This window comes from Pseudorasbora parva, chromosome 19 (genome assembly GCF_024679245.1).
Source record: "Pseudorasbora parva isolate DD20220531a chromosome 19, ASM2467924v1, whole genome shotgun sequence".
Taxonomy (NCBI): Eukaryota; Metazoa; Chordata; class Actinopteri; order Cypriniformes; family Gobionidae; genus Pseudorasbora; species Pseudorasbora parva.
In genome coordinates this window covers 4,554,445-4,579,097 of record NC_090190.1, presented here as the reverse complement: position 1 = coordinate 4,579,097, position 24,653 = coordinate 4,554,445, and the positions used below count along the sequence as shown (strand labels likewise).

Here is a 24,653-nt window from a genome sequence, read left to right as displayed (position 1 = left end):
TCGGGCCGAAGTCCGAGCTCGAAGCCCTCCCCCGGGGCAGCACGCCAAATACGCATTTAAATAAACTCTCTATAAATGATATGTAAGTGTGAACTCGTGAAATGATATAGTGAGAATATGGAGCTCACAGTCGAGAAGGAGAGTTTCATTCAGCGGCTCAAATCATGCGGATGTTATTTTTATGGACAAAAAGTAAGATTAAATTATGATAGCTTATAAAATAAATCAATACTTTTAAAACAGTATATAAAACTGATATAATGATAATAGTTTGCAGTTTCATCAGCAGAAGCCAGCTTCAAGTCTCACAAGGAGTTTGTAGGCCGCGCTCCCTCTCTCTCTCTCTCTCTCTCTCTCTCTCTCTCTCTCTCTCTCTCTCTCTCTCTCTCTCTCTCTCTTGTCACCCCGTCCATCATACATACAATTGTCTCAACAGTTTGACAGTTTTCAAGGTCTATCCACGTCATTACTGTAAGGTGAATGATGCTGATTGGCTCAGAGAAAATGAACAGTCATGGTAAATATCCACACATTGTCAGTTAATCAGATTCACATGTCCATAGATCACATGTAGAAGCTTTCACCTGAATTTAGGCCTGTAGTGACCTTCCAGATCTGGAGCAGGCGCCAGTTTGCCCAGAACAACAAGTCCACCCATCTCTTAGGATACCCATTCTCAACACTGATCTGTCACACAGAATACTGCGCACACACACAGATAGTCTCCCCAAGGTTGGAGCTGATTAAGCTCCAGTTCTGACCCAAAACACAATGATAACATGTGCTTTCTCTCAGTGAGAGTACAGATATTAGTACAGGCAATATTCATATTGACTCTAGTGTTTCAGTAAAAGAATATATATATATATATATATATATATATATATATATATATATATATATATATATATATATATATATATATATATATATATATATATATATATATAATGTGGAGATTGTTGCACACACACCCCCACCCCCTATATTTCCTATTTGGAGGCTTCTAAATAGGAAATATGGATTTGTCTTTCATTTAATTTATTTATTATAAAAATTATATATTTTATATTTCCTTTTACTGAAACACTGAACACTGTTACTGCACTCCTTCAGTTATATTGAAGCGGCAGTGGATTTCAGAATCCCCCTTTCAATGTCTTGGTATGAAGATATTTACATGTTTTATGATCAGAGCTATAGTTTTAATTATGGGGGGCAAAACATACAATGCAATAAAATTAGATCAAGAGAGATTAATATATATAAACTTTCCTCAGAAGTCTTTTGTTTAATATTTGATGTATTTTAAAATAAATAAAAATAGGTATAGTTTATTAAGTAAACACAAGTTGCTCTAGTCCAGTGACTGTTTATCTTGAAATTTATCATTAAAGATTATCATTAAAAATCATTAAAGATTTATAGCAAAAAGACTAGACCTGAAGGTTTCTCACAAAATGATACCGTATGTTTTATAAGGTTATTTCTCAAGTACCAAGGCATTGACTCAGTCCATTTATTAATAAGCATCTCTAAATGCATATTGTAGATTTGCAACATAAGTGTGTTTCTAGATTAGTGTCTGAGACAGAGTTTTGAGCTGTCTCTACCCAATATCTCTAACGTAGTGATATCTTTACTGCCCAATAACACCGAATCTGACTTTCATAAACATATTATCTGTCTCGAATAATAATAATGTAATCTAAAGGTATCCTATACTCATGTTTATTCTGCACTAAACACTGTTTATTGAGTTAAATGAGCAATTTTATGTGCATTGTATAAAAAAATCTTTGGGTTTTGTTGTTTCTGTGCACTGAAAGCTGCATCTGTGACCAAGACAAATGACTTGCGTGTGTGTGTATGTGTGTGTGTGTGTGTGTGTGTGTGTGTGTGTGTGTGTTTTGTCAATACTTGTGAGGCCACAAATTACCTCACTTGTATAGTAAAATGTGAAAACTACTCACTAGTGAGGACATTTGAGGCTTATAAATCATCCAAAACAAGTTTTTATTTAAATCTATTGTTTTGCACATTTCTTGGATGGGTGGTTTAGGGATAGAGGTTGGGTTAGGGGAGAGAAAATATGATATAACTGATATAAAATCAATGGAAGTAATGTCCTCACTATGTTAAACAAGCGTGTGTGAGTGTATGTGTGTGCGTGTGTAATGTATGTGTGCGTTGTGTGTGTGTGTGTGTGTGTGTAGGTAAAAACACACTTGCCAATAAATCTTATTCAAATTCTGATTCTTAGACGTCCTTTATAAGATTCACTGGAAGTCCAAACCGTAGCACGATTGGTATTATCAAAAACATATGTCTATACTTCAATGCATTAACTCATGGAGACTCCTGTCACTGTGGGGACCTAACTTGAGGTCCCCATGGGTATAAAAGCTAATAAATCATACAGAATGAGTTATGTTGGAAATGTAAAAATGCAGAAAGTTTAGTGTGATGGGTAGGTTTAGGAGTAGGAGTAGGGGGATAGAACAGTTCATACAGCGTGAAAACCATTACGTCTATGGAGACTCCCCAGAAAGATAGCGCACCAGACTGTCTGTCTGTAAATGTGTGTGTGTGTGTGTGTGTGTGTGTGTGTGTGTGTGTGTGTGTGTGTGTGTGTGTGTTAAAAATAAATCTTATTTAGATTCTGATTCTTTAACGCCCTTTATAAGATTCACTGGAAGTCCAAACAGTAGCACGATATGTTTTATCAAAAACATATGTCTACTGTAGACAAAATAAAAATGATATGCGGGAGGCTTTGATGGAATCGCGATAGGGGAGGAGAAGGGAGGGAAGACGCCGATGCTTGACTGGGCTGCAGGGGGCATCCTCAGCCGCACGAGGAGAAAACACCCAATGCCCGTCCTCTTCTCACACACGCCATAAGCGGAGGAGAGAGAGGGAGAGAGAGAGAGAGGGGCTCTGGTCTTCCCTGCTTCCACATCCATCAAGTCTCAACCACTGAAGTCAGAGGGGAGGAAATCACTTGAGGCCGTGCGCGCGCTGCTGCTCCTCCTCGGTCTTCGCGTGGTTTTGCGAGGATTTGACCGTGCCGTACGCGTTCACGGGCAGACGGATGTGCCTACAAAAGCGCATGCCCTGAAGTTGGATACCGAGAACGAAAGGTTTACTCCTACCTAGTACCTTAACGAGGAGCGGGGAGACGAGAGCCCGAGCCCCGTGTTTTGCTGCGTTCGGAGCACCATGAAGCGCCCGTGCTGGATGGCGCTCGCGCTGCTGCTGGCGCACACCGCACTGGTAAGAATGGCTCTCTATTGTTACGAGAACGGCGACTTACCGCGGGGCACACGCGCATGTTCAACATTCACATTCGGGATTATGTTCGTGCGTGTTTGCGGTAATCGTTATGGGAGAGTGTGAATGGTAAGGTCATTAATTAGGCGACAGTAGCTCGGTTGTAAATCTTGGACGCGACCCACATTCTCTCGGCTGACCGCAGACAGCGCGTCTCTGGCGGCCTGGGGAGCGCTGCAAGTGGGCTGGAGAAAGCTGCGCGCTGGGACCTATACGGGCCAGCCTGCACCTTTGCCTTGTTTGGCCATTTTTGTGTGGGTGTAGGTGTGTGTGTGTTTGGTGTTGAGGGTCATGGACGCACCGTTAACCGCTTTTTTCCCCGGTTGTCTGATTATGTTGGCCGCGTGAGCTTGTTTGTATGTATGCGCGCGTGTCTTGATAAACTATAATTAACGCGTCGCATCTAATTAGGGTTTAATTATGAGCCTTTTGTCCCTCATGTTTGCCTGTCGGTGGTCCCTCCACACGGAGGGTTTTCTTTGAGGTCAAGAGGGATCTGTGGCTCCAGACATGGCCGGTAATTACCGCTGGGCTGCATTATAATGGGTTACGGCAGGTAACAGGCGGAGGTGTTGAAAGTGTCGCCGATCGGCGGACGATATTGGCCGGAGATCGCCTGAGGTGGGGTGTGGGGGGGTGTGGGAGGGCAGCAGGCTGCGGGGGGATGACGTCATTGGTTTTCACGGCGCGAGAGAGCAAAGTACCTTTTACACAGACTGTAATGACGCGTGTTTTAACGGTCATCAGCATCGTAAAATCCTGCAGTTTTTATATATATATATATATATATATAGGCCTATATATTTTTTTAATGTATGTACAGTTATAGCGCTATACTTAGTGTTATATTACCTTAGCATCAAATTACAAAAATAACTAAATAAATAAATAACGCCTGCGAGGGACAGTAAAAATGACATTTCTCTCTTCCAATTGCCTTTGCCAATTATTTATTTTAATCCCTATTTTGAAAGTTGAAAACACTATTGTAGAGTTTTTCTTGTTATTTGAGCAAATTGGGACAAAAAAATATAAAAAAAATATTATTTAATGTAACTGTCCCTCATTCACTGCTGTAAAAGTTTACCCAACTATGACGACATTACGATCCGGAAATATGAAAAGGGTCAATTCTGTATCAAATTTATTTACGTAATTTTTTTGTTTGTTTGTCGTTATTTGTTTTGTTTGAAACTGGAAAAAAACACAGTAGAACACAGGATCTACCTAGAGACTTGTATATTTACCTGCGCCGAGGAAATGCATCATCATGAAATCCTTATAACAGAGCTCTTCTTTAGAGTCTTTTTCTATAACTTTCTATGCTACTGAGCTCTTGTGTTAAGTTCAAAGCCATTCTTTTAAACATTTGACAGGCAATGATAAACCACGGGTGCTACTGGTGGTCTCAAATTCATGCCAACACAGCGCCTGTCCACTTTTTCAGCTGCCGGAAGTATTTTTTCCCCCATTATCTTTTTACTATAGGGATTTTTTAAGTCTTAGTTTATGAGTTATAAGCCAAGCCATCCATCTACGAGGTGAATCACAACATAACAAATTTTGATTTGAAATACACACAAATCTTTGAAGAGTTATGGGTACGTTTTTTTTTTCTCCCTCCAGGAATTCTGCTATTGAACTTGATTATTTAAAAAAATAAGTTCAAATAATGCGGGCTGATGGCTTCAACGAAAGTATATACCATTGATTAACAACAACATGGATCACATTAAGTCTGTCTTTAACGGTTTATAATTTTATAAAAATCTAATTTCCTTTGGAGAAAATAAAAAAAAAATTCTTTCTTTTTTCTTTCTTTGAAACCCAACTAAGAGGAGAAAATGTCTTATAGTTGAGCATTATTGTAAATGTTGCCCAAAATATTAAGCTTTTTTTTTACCCACAGTAGTTGATGAATGCTGAATTTACCTGACATTTTTATTTTTCCATGCTAGATATAAAAGTAACCCATCATTTGTAAACAAACATGCTTTTGGTGGGCTAAAAATGACTTTTTTTTGCACTCATGACCTTGTGAACATGGATCTCATTTTGGTCCACTTTAGGACTTTCTAGATTATAATGACCCCTTAAAGGTGTCATGAACTGGCTTTTAAAAAAAAAATACTGTTGTCTGAGGTCAACTAAGGATGTTCTTGTAGTTGTTACATTCAAAAACATCATAACTAATAAGTAATAGGCTATTTTCTACACTGGTTTTGAGGCTCTCTCTCTTTTGGTGGGCGTGGCGCACTGGAGACTTGGAAGTAAACGCCCACGGCTAGGATTGGATAAGATTTGCATATTTAATGAGCTTCAGCTCCCCTGTCAGTTCACGAGGGAGAAGCGCCAAGCGGAATGATTCTCTCGCAGGGCTCGTAAACGTCTTTTATCAAACAAACACAATGATTTATTTCTCATCCACCCACGATTGATTGGACTATTATTTTTATATTACACATAGCCCGACAGAGGCTCAGTCGAGACTCGAGAGGCAACAACACAGTTTAAGAACGGAATATAATGAGATTCGTCGTCCTGCAGAGCTTTGTGAGCGATGGCACATGCGTGTCTAAGTCCAGCGTGCTAAAGGTATGTTTCTGTCAGACACGTACACATAAGCTAAACGATCTATAACAATGCAATACTATTACATTTAAAAACACGTTTTACTCACATAAGTGTGTTGCACCATTCCTGTCGGATTCAAATCCAGCATCGACCGGAGATTTGTTTACAAACGATCCCAGAGTGAAATGAAGTGAACACCACTGTGTTCTCCATGTGAGCTGGAACTTAAAGTTCAACCACACATTCCACATATTAGGATCAGAAGGAAGCTTATGCAGCGACTGTGTTCTTCCACAACCAGGAATGGCGCAATATCTTGGTACCTTCCTCTGCATGTTTATTGTTGTTGACCAGCTCGAGCCTTGCATGAGTCGGTGGGCGGGGCTACTGGATTAGACGCCATGTAGAGGCGGTGTTTCTTTGCGCTGTGACGCAAATATAAAGCACAGGACCGTTTGCTGAGCCTGGTGTCTATAAAAGCTTTTCTTTGACTAACAAGGAAGTTTTTAGCTCTGAAATTTAGAGGATATTCTCATATTACCATGACCTTGTATATACCAAAAGCTCAAGGGAAAGTTGATTTCTCAATTCATCATCCCCTTAGCAACAAACAAGTGAAATTGCATTGGTTGTATTTGCATTGTAAGCGGGTCAAAGTGTAGATTTGAAGGAAACTTTACTCCTGAGATGGATCCAAACACACAGTACAACAAGATTTTATCAAATCTGTTTGTGTCTACGGAATCATTTTTTTGTCAAGTGTCAGAATGATCTGAATTACAAGTCACGGTAAGCTGTTGACGAACAAATTCACACATTTGGCTGGTGTTGAGTGTTAGTTTCAGACCCATGTTGCCCACTCAAAATGAATCAACACACTTGTAGTATAATGTGTGATTGGTTGAGATTTTGTGGCCACTTCAAACGGAAGCCTCATGTGGATCAGGTCAGTTGGTGTCATATCCTTTCTGGCTTTGTGTGCCAGAGATGGAGTTTAATTTAGATCTGGGAATTGAGCTAATGGACGCGCATCCGCTCCTGAGAGCTCCTGCGTTTATGTGTGTTTTAAAGGATCATGTTGGACTCCTGGGTTCAGCACTGAATCAGTGTTTTGTGCTGTAGACGACAAAGACAACCATAGAGAGGGAGGGAGATGAGGAGGAGGGAACGAGAGAAAATGAGTAGAGAGGAATGTGTGAAGCAATTTGACACAGGAAGTTTCTGCTGCTGGCGTTCTCACTCAGCTGTAGAAAGGTCTTGCTTTACAGACGCACAAGCGATAGAAAGTTTTGAGTTTTGATTGGTACATGCTACGCTTAAAGACTGTGTTGCCTGTGAGGAGGATTAGCATTGCTTGGGAAAATAAACCAACATGGGATTGGGGCCAAAATGTTGAGTTCAGACAAAAATTGTGTCATTTACTCACCCAAGTTTCATTCAATACCTGTATGACTTTCTAATGCAGCGGTACAGAATGGAAGAAGTCATTAGAGTCTAAAACAACTTGGACCCCATTGACTTTCAATGCATGGACAAAAAATAGAGACATTTTTCCAAATATCTCATTTTGTGATCCACAGAAGTCAGGAATGATGAACTGACCCATTGAAGTGTCTCATAGTCTCAGATGTTTCTCCTAAAAGTGTTAAAGTTCGTCTCAATTTTTGGCATGCCGTAAAGCCGGCATCTTAGTTGCTGAGGAATCAGTGTGTGTGGATGCGTCTCTCGGCGGGAGGGTGTTAACAGCCCCTGTGACCCAGATCCCTGCTGAGAAAATGACCCTACAGTCTGAAAGTGAACTTCCATCCCGTTTGAAATGATCAGAGGTGGTCTTTAGGGCGGGTCTCTGACCTTCAGCATAGGAGGGCGAGATTTCAGCAAAAACAGTCGGTAGTTGTGACACACCCCAGCAAAATCCAGTTGCACAACATGGATCATTTGGTTTTGGAAGAATCGGATGAGCAATGTCTGACTTTATATTGAAATCTGTGACTTTTGATCAGGCTTTGGTGTCTTGGAAATTTTTTAGGGACTGTAAAATGAGATCTTTTTTTTTCAGGAGACAAATGCGAGAGAGAAAAGCCTTTCGATTTATTCTCAGTAATGTATGTTTACATATACTTCATTAACATTCCATCTCAGTCTAGCTAAAGCAATCATTTGTCTTTTTAAAATGTCACTTAAACACTTTAGTCTGACTGAAATGGCTTCAGTATGGGTCTGTTAGTCCAATAATGCGACGGAAGCTTGGATGTAAACATTAATCAGACAAAAGTTGGCTTCAGTGAAAAGACAAAAAACGCTGTAGCGCGATTATAATTCCGCATATAAATATACTTTGTGTCTAGGAGCAACAATTGACATTTAAAAGGGGCTGTTCACTTTCAACCTGTTTTTTCATTCATGCAGGTCTTGACATTAACATTTTCTAAAGCCAGTGGCCACTCAGCATTTTCACAAGCCACAATTTTGACATCAATACCATGGGGAAAAACTGCCATGTTGGTATATTAGGCTGCTGTCACTTTAAAACCTGATGCACGGATCCATTGTACTGTTACACATGCGTTTTCTTTCTCAACTGTTTACGTTCACTTAAAACATAGTTGACTGTGTTTACGTGAATACTTCCCAAGACTGGCATTTTGACATTATTTTCTGTGTTTGACTGTTTAAGTGCAATAAGCAGTGAAAAATACTCCATTTAGTGCTGAGAGGTGGTGCACTTTCTTTGAGTGTTTGAGCACAAAATCTGGAAGTTAGTAAAATGATGTGCAATCCCACACCAAAATTCAAGCCCTGTAACTGCCACAATATTCATCAGATGAAGCGAGTGTGAGGAGAGGCGGGTTTGTGTGTCACTCGGTTGTGGAGTGATAAGAGAGAAAGCACAGCTGGTATCATGTGTCTATTGTGGAAAAATTAGTATTAGAAGCTTTTCAGATATTTCAGTATCGATATGTATCTGTATATGTCGATTTTGTACAATATTTTTGACAACACTACATTGCACTTAGTTTATTTCAGATGCCTTTTTAAAAGACTACAATAAAAAAAGGTACATATTATATATAAAATTCATCCCGCCAAAGTGGCTAGAAGGAGTGACTGCGTTAAACACTTCTGCTGAAATACACACATTTAGCCGTTTGGTGGGTGTTAATGTCAAGCACTGGTTTTACAGTATAAACACACATGCCCTAGCTTGTGCCTCTTGTGTTTTGTAGCATCTCACACGACACGGCGCTCTAAAAACACTGTGCTCAAGTTCAGCTTAAACTTGTCTCTTGACCTTTGCAAAATGCAAAAACACGCTCTGTGTGAACAGCCACAAATGTGACGCTTTCCTACACAAAGAGCACAGAAGCTTGTCAGTTCTGTAAAACAAGTTTTGCATATAAATTTGATCGTATTTTGACAGTGTATGTTTCTTCTCAGACATCAGTCTAATTGTTTGTGGTAACACCTGACCGCTTGAAATTTCTCAAAGCAAATCTCAGTCTTAGCCACAGTCTTGCAACAAACATGGAATTGTGGTAATTCCATGCTGACATAATAAGAGCATTTCCCAAGGCTTACAGACGGAGTGTCGCTACAGAAAAAACATTATCAGGTCCACCAAATGGCCCTGTTTCTGGCGTGAAAGCGTTTAATTTCGAGGTGTCAGTCGAAGAGGTTCACCTTATCAGCCCACCTGCTTCACATAAACTAAATGAGCCACAGCACACTCCCTCACCTCCCTTTGACCTCCTCACATCCGTCAGCCGCCTCCTGCACGATAACCTGAAGATGATGGATGCACGTAGGTGAAATCTGGGTCAAATCATTGTCATGTGCGTCTCGTTCATTCATTCAGTTGGGAAAAATCCTCAAGGTTTCATTTGAAGAAATATATTATGTTGATTACCACAAAAAAATGTTTGACTCATTCCTTAAGCAAAAAGCTGAGTTACTGTGGGGCACAATGGAAGTGAATGGTGCAGAGCCATAAAATGATATACTCTTCAATAGTATAGCCATGAGATGAGACTCAAACAATATGATTTTATTCTGAAAATAATTGTTTGCTTACCTTTCCTGTGTAAAGTCTTTGTTGTCATACAAATATAAAGCCTAAAACCTTAAAAAGACCATAAAAATGATGAGAACAAAGATAACACAAAAAATAGTTTTACAGCATAATTAATGTGTTTCTATAAAAATGTAAGCTTTACATTTCTGCTTTAAAAATCCTGCTGTTTGTGTGTACACTCTAAAAAATTAGAGTAAAAAACAACCCAATGTTGGGTCAAATATGGACTAACCCAGCATTTGGGTTGTTTTAACCCAGTGATTGGGTTGTCTTAAGCAAATATTTAACCCAACCGCATGACTAAAACAACCCAATCGCTTGGTTAAAACAACCCAATTGCTGGGTTAGTCCATATTTGACCCAACATTGGGTTAAAACAACCCAGCATTTTTTAGAGAGTATGCATTTTAGATGTATTAATTTTATAAATACACGCACATTGACAAACTTATGTTGATTGCGATTAATTGATTTGACAGCACTAATATATATATTAATGCTGTCAAATACAGTTTTTTTTATATATATATATATACACTCTAAAAAATTCTGAGTAAAAAAATATGGACTAACCCAGCAGTTGGGTTGTTTTAACCCAGCGATTCGGTTGTCTTAAGCAAATATTTAACCCAACCGTGGGATTAAAACAACCCAATTGCTGGGTTAGTCCATATTTGACCCAACATTGGGTTAAAACAACCCAGCATTTTTTAGAGTGTACACACTCACAGACAGACAGACAGACAGACAGACAGACAGACACACATTGTTTTAGTTATTTATAAATATATATTAAATATATACTTTTTTTTTTTTTTTTTACAAAAGAGGACTGAGTCAAAATAATGTTTGTAGTAATCATCATTATGCCACCAATGCTTGCCTCTCATTCGGTCATCCGCCCTTATTGAACCCGCAATATTCCCTTCACTCCTTGATCTGTGAGGTAATTAGATGAACAAGCTGTGATTTACTATTACAAGCTCTAACATAGTACTGTAGAAACCCATTTTGGGATCAGCGCTCATACAGCCACAGAAAGAGAGCAGAGAGAGAGGGATGAATAGCTGAGAGAGGTGGAAACGAAAGGTGGAGACTATCGGGGCTCGCTGCTCTTTCCCAGGAGACTGCTCCTCTACCTGTTCCTGTCGCCATGACAACGGCAGAGCACATCTCCGTCACAGCCGTATCTCTGGTCGCTCCCTTTTCTTTGCCCCTCTCATTCTGTCATTCACCCTTTTCTCTTTCCCTGCTTGCTCTTTTCGTTCTGTCTCTCTCTCTCTTTCTCGGCCTCCCTCGCTAATTAAGATGCGGCTCCAGCAGTCTGGTGGGGGAGGGGAAATCACTCCATACCTGAGAGAGAAAGAGAGAGAGAGACACACACAGGAAGAAAGAGAGAGAGAGAGAGACACTACTATAAACTATGTTTTACAACTGGATATGTGGACATTTATGGGTTTATAACAGGCTGTAGTGTTGTAATTCTTTTACGGATATGGTTTTATATGTGCAAATGGCAGTTTGCTATCGGGTATCACAGAAAAACCCGCAGCTTGATTGAATGTTATTTTTCTCCTCAAGATGACGAGCTTTTTTCTGTCCCAAATTTATGTGCTTGCGTGTGTGCGCCATGCTATAATAAGACCCGAAATTAGAGAGCATTGGTAGGAGGCGTTCCAAAGCCACAATGAGTTTTAAGATGCCTCACCAAGCCGCTCTATAAATATGAATATGGCTATTGTAGCCAAACAGGACAGCCCTTGCCCGGAGAAAACGTGTTTATGCGCATGTCCTTCCTTTTCCTCCTCCTTCCCTGCCTGTTTGTTTGCTCTGCAGATGTTCTCATGGCCTATTGCTTGGGGAAAGGGTAGGGGTGGTGACGCGTTTCCGTGGAGATAGTAAAACCATGAGTGTAATTGGGTTAACGAGTGAAAGTGGGCGTGGCCTCGTGCTCAGGGGGATTCTGGAATGTCGTTAAGGGTGGGGCGAGGCGAGCGCCAGACGAGTGTCTATACAATGATAAAAGCAGCCTAGAGTTAATTGGGAACGAGGAATACTTAGATAACCCTTGTCAGATGCGATGTGCAGGCCATTAATCACCGAGATTTGTGTTTGTTATGTAGACAGATGATGAACTGCATCATACAACTAAGTGCTTTCATTCATTTGAGAGCACGCGTTCGTGCGTTTAATGAGATGTCTTTGTGAATAAATGACATTTGTTTACATATACATTTACAGTTAGGCATTTAGCAGATGCTTTTAATCCAAAGCGGCTTACAAATGAAGAACATCAGAAGCATTTTACCATTCGACTGGGAACAGACGGGGTCTGGGTTTAAAACTCCACTCATTTTCTCAATAGGGACATTTTTAATGATAACGTATAAACCTGTAAAGACAGACCTACTGTAGCCTGGCTTTCCATTAGAGATTTGCGTAAAACTTTTGCGATATTTTCTAAATGTCGATTAAAAAAAAACTATTGTGAAATGATGGCGTGGGATGTTATGTGACTAAACTGTAATTTTTTTTGCTCTCTCGCGATTATTCATTCCAAAAAATTAATGGAGACGGATGTTGGTAGGTTTACGTATATCGCAGTCACCGCACTAGCCATTATTTGTAATCGAAGAAGACGTAGGTGTGTTACCCAAGCATTAATGGCAAGGAAAGGCTTTTATACTTGGATGTGGCCACGTATGAGGTTTTTCTGGGAGGTAAAAGTAAGCGGTGTCAGAATTTCTGGATGAACATACCATGCCATCTTTAAAGAATGATCATGTGACTTATGTCATTGCCAGCTGACCTGTAAATGCAAAAAAAGTTTCCATTAGAGTTTTGTGGAATATGTGTTTTTAGAATTGCCTGAAAAACCACATCATGTGAGCGTAAAAACCTTTTTGCGGTGCATGGGAATTTTTTGACAAAGTTGACATTTTGTGACATAATTTGAGTTTTTGATGCAAATTGAAGGGCAATGGAAACACAGCTGAGGTTGTTAATCTAAGGTATTTGCTTCGGCTAAAGCCGTCAGCCCACGTTATTTCAGCTTATTCTTAAGATAATCGTGTTTAATAGCAGAATTCATGGTGAAGACTACATTACCCATAAGGCTGTACAGAAAGTTCCACCAATCAGAGCGTTGCCACAATCAAAATGTGCCAAAATAGCTCTTTAGCTCCGCCCACTCCCATGAAGCCCTGTGAAAGACGTAATCAAGTTGATCTCCTATGCTCTCAAAATATTTAAATATACTGTATGTGCATATTTTACAAAAAAAATAATATATTGTTTATAGTCTGTTATGCTGTTCACATTGCTTAGTGCTCAATAAGTTATGACAACATGTTTTTACATTGCTTTAACGCATCAAAATAAGTTAAGCAATTTTGTGTACATTTTTTTGTAAGTTATACTAGATTGAACTCATTTCAAGTTGATTGTACTTATTTAAAAAAAAAATGAAGGCAACAACTTTTTCTTCAACTAGTTCTTTCCATCAGTAAAGCCACCAGGTACGCAGTCTTGTACCTTTGTATGTTTATTACATTTTCAAATACTACTTTGCTTCAGATTAAAGCTTGTACGCTTCAGATTAAAGCTTGTAATGCTGTCATTCACCCGTAGCTGATTAGCTTGGTTCATATGATGCTTTAACAAAGACTTTGTTTTAAAAATCTCTTTGGTAGAAATGAATGGAAAAGACTACAATAAAAAAAAGGTATATATTATATATAAAATTCAACCTGCCAAAGTGGCTAGAAGGAGTGACTGCGTTAAACACTTCTGCTGAAATACACACACATTTAGCCGTTTGGTGGGTGTTAATGTCAAGCACTGGTTTTACAGTATAAACACACATGCCCTAGCTTGTGCCTCTTGTGTTTTGTAGCATCTCACACGACATGGCAAAAAAAATTCTGTAACCAGTGCCGCTAAAATAATTGGGCGTGAACTGTTGGACACTGTAGCTGTAGCTGATCTTTAGAAGGTGTGTGTGTGTGTGTGTGTGTGTGTTGTGTATGACTGCGTTCACACAGCTTCTGTGACTCCAGAAAGTGCCGTCACTATTAAAATTGCGTAATATAATAAATGAGTTCAATGAAGGCACAACCTCATATGTCAAATCTTAATTAACTGACACAAGCTTAAACTGCTTAAACAAAACCATGTAGAATGCAGGATCTGGATCGCAGCCAGACCGCAAAATTAATGAGAGCGGCTCAGCTGGAAAGACAGCGACTGGATTTAAAACTTTCTGATGCTTCGCAGCTTATGTTTGTGTCTCTGAGTTACAGAAACCACATGAGAAAAACCCAAAACATCCTAAAAATGTAAAATGAGTGCTGTCGTCACACTGATTTAAACCACAAAAACCAATGGGAATTAAATCACTATTTACTATTTATTTTTACTATTTATTTTTAGTAAATAAGAAAGCATGATCAAAATAAACAGTAAAGGCTATTTCAAACAAATACTGTTCTTTTGATCATTCTTTTTATTAAAAAAAGGTTTCCACAAAAAGATGAAGCAGCACAACTGTCTTTAACATTGATAACAATCAGAAATGTTTCTTGAGCATTGAATCATCATATCAGAAGGATTTCTGAAGGGTCATGTGACACTGAAGACTGGACTCGGAGGAATAATGCTGAGGGGATTTCCTGCCGAGAAGGACTTTACATTATTTAGTAGTCATTTCCCATGGAGTGTGTACTGCAGAGTATATGCAAACGGTATTAGTGACTAAATTCAGTTTGTTTGTCCATATATCATCAAACTTATAAAATCTGAATGGATGATTCCCTAGAGGTTTTTAGTTCCAGTGGATGTATGTCATATAATATGACCAAAATGCATAGCCAAAAGACTTTAATAGTTGTAAAATATTTATTATTCTCACACATTTTATTTAAGGGATTTATTTATACCAAGTAAACACTCCCAGATAAGAGCCAGAGAGAAAAAAATCAGCCTACAGCCAAAAAGACACCAATGTGCGTGACAGCACACGCATAAAGTAAAGCGTCTGCGCACATCTCTGAGGATTTCACACCGTGCAGCGCTTAAATCCATTTGCAATTTCTTTGTTTCTCAGCCTGTATGCGCAAACACGTGCACAAAAGGTCAGGCTCACCTTCGGTATAACCTCTACTGAAGATTAACCACTCAACAGTTGACGTTTTTGAAGCTCAAAGAGTCGTTCGAGAGCTTTGTGCACATTGATGTGCAAATGAACACAGCGTCTTTGCAACTCAACCAGAACGTCTTCCTACAGTGCCGTTAAGAGGCTCGTCAAATCTAAATTCAGGCTTGTTGCTCTGATCAAATCTTTACTGAAAGATGTCTTCCAGGTGGATGAAGACATGAACTAGGTCTTTCTTCTTGATTGACGGACTGACCAATTCTCTAGACTATATTGTCCTGCAGTTTGGTCCATTTAGGGTCTCATTTGTAATGCTAAAATCACTGAATACTTTTATACAGATAGCAAATTCTTTTCAATATCAGCCCTTGGTTTCCATTAGCTGTGACCTTGGTTGGCGTACAGAGAATATTCATTTTACTATCTTTAGTCTCCTCAAGCTTTTCATTGACTTCTCAATGCGGGATGATGTAATGCACAGTATCATTGCACACTTTATTGAATAACCAGTGTAGGTTGTTTTTGTGACTGGAGAGAGAATGCTTTACTTTGTATTCATCCATTCTTGACAAAAAACAAGCATAATAGTCTGTACCGGAGACATGATTGTGACGTTTTAAAAATATGAAATGTCAGAATGTTGGCTGAAGATATTGTGTGCTGCTCAGCCAGGCTCTGAGTATCTCACACACACACACACACACACACACACACACACACACACGGCTGATGAAATGCAGACTTCTGTCAAGTGTGGAGAATGACTAAGAGAGAGACCCTGTAAATAACACTGAGATCTTTCAGTTCTGCACAAGAGCTGTGATATTACACAAATGAACAGTGAAGATATAAAAAGAAACCCTTGACGTTTTTTAAACTCTATTTTTTTTGTCGCCTTTTTGCAAATAAATATTGTATTATTGTGCACACGTCTCCATTGCATGCCTAGTGGAAGGTTGGCGTAATTAATACATAGGTGGATGGATAGTTCACGGTCTCATTTACTCTCTCATGTCATTCCAAACCTTAATGTTGTCTTTTTTTTCATAAAACACAAAGGAGATTTTATTATTAATTTAAATTATATTAATTAAATAAAAAAGTAATGCCTTAATGCCTTAAATTAAATGAAAAATCACTGTGTCTATTTTCTAAGTATGTTATTGATCTTATTGTGAACAATTCTTCAATGCATGTTTAAATTTTTGTCAAAAAAAACTTTGTCATTTTAAATCAGAATGTCATAACTCCATCTTCTGGTGAAATGACAGACTTCACTCCGGGCTTCTCCAATCGATTCGTGGTCATATTTACTATCAGCTTCTGCCAGCACAAACCCTCTTTTGGTGTTAAACTACTGTCAGGATTTATTAAAGATGCGCAGTGATAAATTAGCGATGAAAAGGAGCAATTTTAAAATTGAGCTTGGTCTGGGGATAGCCAAACAAAGGAGTTCCCCTTTCAGATGCAACATTTGTGGGAGGAGAGTATTTAAATCAACCATGCAAGGTCATTTACTAAGGTTTGTGCTGGTCAGTTTACTGGTGTTTGCTGAGAGCGGCGTTTAGATCGCTGCATGTTTTTTTTTTTAAATGGCAAAATAAACAGTATTTTATAAGAACAACAAATATAAGCTCTGCAATTTGGCACTCCAACAAAGTCACATCATAATTATATAGCACTTTATACCATTGATTACTTAAAAGCAAGCAGCTTTACATTATTAAACATGAAAAACAGCGTCATTGTCTCTTTCAGTTACACTGTAAATAATTATTTAGAAAAAATGTTGCCTGGTTGCCTTAACATTTTGAGTTAATTGAAATTAAAATTTTGAGTTAATACAATTAACATTTTTTGAGATTCAACAACCTTTATTAAAATATTATTAAAAGATTTTGTAAGCATATTGGGTAATTGTGTGTGTTTTATTTCTGATGACGCAGTGAAACATGCCAAATAGTGCTATCTTCATGATTTATCAAATTTGAAGGGATATTAGACCCAAAAAGGAAAATTGTCATCCTTTACTCACTCCCATGTTGTTCCAAACCTGTATGAATTTCTTTCTTCTGTTGAACACAAAAGAAGATATTTTGAAGAATATGAGTAATCGCACAGTTGATGGACCCCATTGACTTCACTAGTATGGAAAAAAAATCTTGGGTGAACTATCCCTTTAAATGGCATATGATGTTCAGTAGCCTGATCCAACAGTTTCTGACAGACAGTAGAAGGCCACGGCCTGCATTATCAACAATCTGCTGGATGCCAGCTTCACTACAGATATCATAGAGCTGATGGATTCTGACTCAAAGGCTCGCGCTCACACCTCCCCCAATGTTTGGCCTCCGAGTCAAGGGCTTAGGCCAAGATCAGCTCTACGCTGTCATTCCCACACACACTGAATGATAGTACAGCAGATATTGCTGTGACTGGAGCAAAACGAAGGTCCTCCAGCAGTCACAACTTGACTGTCAGTGGAATAAACGAGTCAGTTCCTTAGTAGAGCAAAAATAAAATCAAGAAGTCTCGACCAACTCCGCTGACCAGCAAAATTGATATGAAAATTAAATTAAAAAAATCCAATAGCACAGCAAAAAAAGAAAGAAGAGGGAAGCTTGTTATTAAAATTAACTTTACATTTTTTCATTTTAGGGTTAACTTTTGTTCACATTTGGTTGCAGAGGCTTATTAAAGGGATAGTTTGCCCCAAAAATGATTTACTCACCCTCAAGCCATAGGTGTATATAACCTGCTTCTGTCAGCCAAACAAATATTAAAACATAACCTGACACTCCCCAACTTTATAACAGGAAATGAATGGTACCTAAGATTTTGAACCCCAAAAAAGGGCATCAATCCATCATGAAAGTAATCCATATGGCTCCAGAGGGTTAATAAAGGCCATATCTAAAACATTATAAACTAAAATAACTATTTATTTTTTTAAATCTAACTCGTCTGAAAGAAGAAAGTCGTATACACCTAGGAATTGCTGGAGGGGGAGTAAATCATGGGGTAATTTTCATTTTTGGGTGAACTATATCTGTAAAGTCACTGAAGTGATCCAGTCAGGAATAGGGATTTTTTTCTTATCAATATTGGTGTTTGATGAATACTATTAACAAAATAGACAGTTGCAAGTGTTGACATTATATTCAACCTAATGCACAGAGCTGATATTTAGTTAATAAATGAATAACTTATGCCCTCTCGCTTTTCTAGTAACCCTTTTTATTGGTGTATATATACTAGTGGTTATGGCTATTGGTTGATGGAAAAAGTCATCAAGGGTGCATTTATTTGATCAAAAATACTGTCAAATTTTCAAATATTGATACGATTTTAAAAGACTGCTTTATAGTGTCATATATTTTATATATCAAAGCTGAATTTTCAGCATCATTACTCACACAGTCTTCAATGTCATATGATCCTTCAGAAATCATTCAAATATGATTTCATGCTCATTTCTTTATTATAACATTATAACATAATATTATTATAACCAAGATCCTGAAACGATACATTCAAAAAATTATGAATAAAACATTCATTGTAAATTGATCTCTTTTGTAACATTTGATATGCTTTTACTGTCAATTTTGATCAATTGTATGTGTCATTTCTGAATAAGTATCTGAAGTATTTATTTCTTTTTTTTTTTTTGAAGAAAAAGGGTATTGCAGATAATCTAAAAAAATGTCTGTCTGTCATTTAGTGTATACGGCATATTGTCGTGCTCATGCAGTGTCTGCATCTAATTTATGTAAGGAAAATGTCTTTCAGAATATCACTCATTTGTATCTAATTGCAATAACCCCAGGTATGATTATATTTTGACACATCAGGTAATAAGAGCAGCTGTGTTTGGAGGAATGCGACTGTCACACTGTACACGGTTATTCCAACGCAGTGATTTTCAGGATAACCCAGATAAACCTTTGAGCGGGAACAAATGGATACATGTTAAATGTGCAAACGTGTTAAATAGCTGCCTGTCATTTTCGTGCATTTGCAAAAGCAGGTGGAGTGAGAGACGGAGAGAGGAAAGACCGGAATCAGCTGCCTCAGTCAATCTATTTTCCTCTCCATTCCTTCCTGCTAATCTCCTCACTTATCATGTTGTGCATGGAAAGTGATATTGATCGATATGAGTTAAGTGAGATGTGCGTCCGCTCGGGCAGATGTGCTGGAAAGCAGATTACACTGCTGCTAATCCACAAGTGTAGGGATGAAAGATTACAACAGAATCACCTGCTGGAGGTAGAGCACACTGGGGGAGAGAGAGAGAGAGCATTAAACACAGTTACTAAAGAGCTTTGTGGGATGGTACACAGAGCAGGACATTTGACACAACCTAGAAAACCGATTACAGAGGGGAGGGGGGGGGGGGTCACTACAGCTGAGCTTCAGACTGGAAAACATTATTTTGGGTAAAGAACTGATATATGATCTCCAAATCATGAGTAACATGAGTTATGCTTTATTATTATTTGTTCATCTCTTTTAGTGTGTTATGTTGCTGTTTGAGCATGAAAAAGCTTTGCAAAGTTACAAAGTCCCTCCAGTGGGAGTTCTTCTCTATAATATCAGTGTCACTGTTTCTGAACCCCCTTGAAACGCCTCCATTGTAGTCTTGAGTTTTCTTCCAGGAACGAACACGTCAATTGTATTTTAATAGTTACATTAATAATCATTTTAATAGTTCCCTCTCAAGGCATAGCCTAAATAATGTGGCAAGGCCTGGTTGAGTTAGTTAGTACCAGGGCTTGACATTTACTTTTTTGCTCAGCAGTCACTGTGGCTCGAGTTTTTCCAAAGTTACTAGCCACTCACCATTTCCATTGGCCACAATTTTGACATTGATACCATGGGGAAAAATCCATAGAGATATTTTTTGTATTATCTCATAATTTGGCAGCAGGAATATTAGGCTGCTGTCACTTTAAGACTTGACGCACGGATCCATTTTACTATTACACATTCTTTCTCAACTGTTTACGGTCACTTAAAACAGAACTGACTGTGTTTATGTGAATACTCGCCAAGACCGGCATTACCAGCTCAAAATCTGCAGGAATGAGTCTAATTATGCCGAATCTCATGACGAAATTCAAGCCCTGTAACCGCAACAGTATTTATCCGGAGCAAATGAAGTGAGTGTGTGAGGAAAGGCGGGATTGTGTGTCATTTGTTGTTAGAGAGAGAGAGATATTTCAGTATTGATATGTATCGACTATATTTTTGACAACACTACATTGCACGTAGTTTTTTTCAAATGCCTTTTTAAAAGACTACATTAAATTAAAATGTATATATTATATCTAAAATTCAACCTGCCAAAGTGGCTAGTAGTATGACTGCGTTACACTCCTCTGCTGAAATACACACACATTTGGCTGGTTGATGGGTGTTAATGTCAAGCTCTGGTTAGTAGTTTGTTGTAACTCACAGTTATGGTTACATTTTCTAGACTGGGTAAACCCAGCCCGATCTGCCGATGATTTGATTTCGCCCGGCAACTCAGTCTGGAAACTTGTAAATTTATTTCTGCTTCTGTTACAGTTTAGCAGGGACCAATCACACACCGGCTTATCCACCTGGCACACTATTGATGGGTTTAACACGATGACAGCTAGAGAAACAATGGATGGTTGGTCTGATTTGTTGAAGGACGATCCATTTGCGTACGGAGTCATTTAAACTATGCTTGTTAATCACGCCTCTTGTGAAGTAGAAAATACAGAGCAGAATCCTCAGACCAATGTTCAATCTTAAACGCTTGAGCTTGGTCTGGTGATTGCCTGACAAAACATTTCCCAAATATGCTCAAAGTGGTTGACCAATCACACCACATTGGTCCAGCTGACCCATAAGAGCAATGAATGAAGGAAAGGAGGGGCTTCATAGAGACAGGAACTAAACAGAGCGTTACTGACAGACTGGGAAGAGAGGAGCTGCAACAATGGAGGATAAGGGTTGTTTTGAGCATTCAAGCATGAAAACCTGTTCTAGTAGAGCCCAAAAACTAAGTGTAGTTAATAAACGTTATTTCGGGAGGAGTACGCCCATCTAATCTTTCAATTGATACCAAGGTATAAAACCAGCAGCTTACCTCTTCCCCTTTTTAGTTCCTAAAGCCTCCCTCCTCCTCCTCCTCCTCCCCTGTTCCTCCTTTTGTACAATTTTGTACACCACACGGGTGGTGGATGAGGAGAGATCCCTGACACGAGTGTAAAGCGCTTTGGGTGTACAGTAGTACATATGAAAGCGCTATATAAATGACTTATTCATTCAATTTGCCTGTTATGGGGGGCAATCGGCGCTCGGGTAGAATATCCTCTCCGAGCCCTTCTATAGCAGACAGCAAGCCAAATCTGTTTACCACTTTCACTAAGATATGGGCGCACAAACTCGTGAAATATCTGTTTTGAGACTTGCTAATATTACCAACATATTTACAACAGTTTTTTTGTTGTTGCAATAAATGGATTTGAATGTTTTGTTTCGGGGCCGTTTAGTCTGGAGATCTGTAGTTGGAGAGAGCCAGAAAATGTTGAGAAAGAACAGTCCATTCGCTGCATGTTTGCACTCCTTTAAATAAACACATTCCACATAGTTCATTTTCATCTAACGGTGTGGAAAAGGAAGGAGTGTGTGTCCAGCAGCTGCATTCCTGCTTTAACCTGATGTTTTTTAATGGGCGTGATAATGACCCTGATCTGAATTCTGGTCAGATGAGTCTTATTCTGAAGCCAATGTGACTTTCATTTATAATGCACATGCACAGACACGCACATCACATGATGGTTGAGTAGAGGTTAATGGTGTGGGCTGGCAACCCAAAGCTCACGGATTCTGAAATGGAGCGTTAGACAGATGCCCTGTCATTACTGAGACCTTAAGTAAGACTCGTAACCCCAAGTTACTCAAGCAGGATAGTCCCTGCAATTACTGTACTGGATGTCACTAAATGACACGTAACATAACCTGTGGTGGTGAAACAAACGGGATTTTAAATGACATCCACTTATTTTTTGCCCTTTCAACACTGCAAAATCATTGTCTTAATCAGCATTTTTTAACATTTTCACAAAAATGTCATTGCCCCAGGATATTGTGTTGTATGAAGATCTGAACATACAATATATGAAAAGAAAGAACAGAGCCTAGAACTAGATTGGTTAAAAGAACTCAAAAGGTTTTAGACGAACTTTAAAATTGGTTTGAGAGAGCATGACCAGAAAGTTTGAATAAGTAAAAAAAAAGTAGTTTTAAAGGTTAAAGTTTGACCATTTTGAAGACCGTACAGTCGATAGATGGACGGATGGATGTTTTAGCCCATTCTTAGTATGTTTCTAACATAAATTAGCATTTTGCTAACATTTTTTTAACACATTGCTAGCATGAATTAGGATGTTTTACAATTTCTAACATGTTTAAATACATTGTTAATATTAATTTGCATGTTGCTAGCATGAATTAGGATGTTTTGCTAGCATGGATCTGCACAATGCTAGCATTAAATTAGCATGTTATAAACATGAATCATTTTAACAACATGCATTGTTGACAATAATTTGCATGTTGTTAGCATGAATTAACCACTTGGATGAATAGCGTAGATAGATAGATGATGGATGGATGTTCTATATAGTATGAATGTTATCTCGATGTACTACATTTGCCATGTTGTCTTTATCATGTGAATTAGCTGGGTCAGTTGCGTTTCTTGACTGTCATTCATAAACCCTCTCCTGTGTCCTCATGGGACACTTAAAGGGTTAGTTCACCCAAAAATGAAATTTCTTTCATTAATGACTCCCCCTAATGTCGTTCCACACCCGTAAGACCTCCGTTCATCTTCAGAACACAGTTTAAGATATTTTAGGTTTAGTCCGAGGCCTTTCTGTCCTTTGAATGTAAGTGTATGCCCACTTGCTGTCCACGTCCAGAAGGTAATGAAAACATCCTCAAAGTAGTCCATATGTGACATCAGTGGGTTAGTTTGACTCTTTTGAAGCGTCGACAATACATTTTGGTCCCAAAATAACAAAAAATACGACTATTCAGCATTGTCTTCTCTTCCGTGTTCCTTACATAAAGAATCAAAAGGTCATGAATCATGATTCGGATTGCGTATCACACTGGCAAACTGCTGAAATCACGTGACATTGGCGATACGAATCACGACTCAATCTGCTGATTCACGACCGTTTGAATCTTTATTTGAGGACAATTCATTGAGGACCAGACAATGCTGAATAAAGTCATAGCTTTTGTTATTTTTGGACCAAAATATATTGTCGACGCTTCAAAAGAGTCAAACTAACCAACTGATGCCACATATGGACTACTTTGATGATGTTTTCATTACCTTCTGGACTGGGACAGCAAGTGGGCATACACTTACATTCAAAGGACAGAAAGTCCTCGGACCAAACCTAAAATATCTTAAACTGTGTTCTGAAGATGAACGGAGGTCTTACGGGTGTGGAACGACATTAGGGGGAGTCATTAATGAAAGAAATTACATTTTTGGGTGAACTAACCCTTTAATCAATCAATCAATCAACTTTATTTATATAGCGCTTTTACAATCACGATTGTGTCAAAGCAGCTTCACAGTGTCAAACAGGATAATATTGCGACAAAATTAGATTTGGCTGTACAGTCGTACTGGAGAAAACAGTGATGTTATCAGCTTATTTTAATTTATCATATAGCGACAATGTTGGCAGATTAGTATTATAGTTTATAGAATTAAATAAGACCTAATTCATATATTTTATTTGTATAATAAGTTGAATAACTTTAATCATATTTTTAGTGTCCCCAACTGAGCAAGCCAAGCCAAAGGCGACAGTGGCAAGGAACCAAAACTCCATCGGGGCATGATGGAGAAAAATAAACCTTGGGAGAAACCAGACTCAGTCGGGGTGCCAGTTCTCCTCTGGCCTATTAACACACCGTGTAAGATTATTATTCTGGCAACCTTACAGGTCGGAAATCATATTAGATCGGATTATTCAAAATTTTCAGGGTATCACGGAAGAGACAGATTTATTTAGGATGGGGCGTCAATTACACAAGAGTATGAATACATGAAAGATCGGAATTATTGCGCCGAAGACGGGTTTTGAGCATGTCGTGCCAGTGAGGCAAATTCGGAGGAGACACCATTTGACACGGCTCAGCAGACACTCCAGGATGCGTTGGTCATGTCCAGGCAGGTCCACCATCCGATCCGGACAGGGCCCAGATCCGGGATAAACCTCGGGATAAACAGAGAGACTAACATTAGCGTAGATTTCACTCTTTTTATGATGTAACGAGTACATCAGGTGTTATGGGAAGTGTTCCCGGTTCCGGCTGACCTAGTTAATGCAGCCTAACAATCAGTCAATTGATCTGAATAATGAAAGTTAAAAATGTTCTATGTGTATGCCATAGTAAAGAGATGTGTTTTTAGTCTAGATTTAAACTGACAGAGTGTGTCTGCTTCCCGAACAATGC

At 38.7% G+C, this 24,653-nt stretch overlaps 1 protein-coding gene across 1 annotated transcript in view; it reads left to right on the top strand.

The window, feature by feature from the left end:
* The first annotated feature begins 2,895 nt into the window (after positions 1–2,895).
* sdc3 (syndecan 3) overlaps positions 2,896–24,653 on the top strand; it is a 42,242-nt gene continuing 20,484 nt past the window's right edge. Inside the window, exon 1 of the mRNA XM_067426743.1 lies at positions 2,896–3,276. Coding sequence (XP_067282844.1) covers positions 3,223–3,276 — 54 coding nt within the window. The 5' untranslated portion in view covers positions 2,896–3,222. The remainder of the gene's footprint in view (positions 3,277–24,653) is intronic.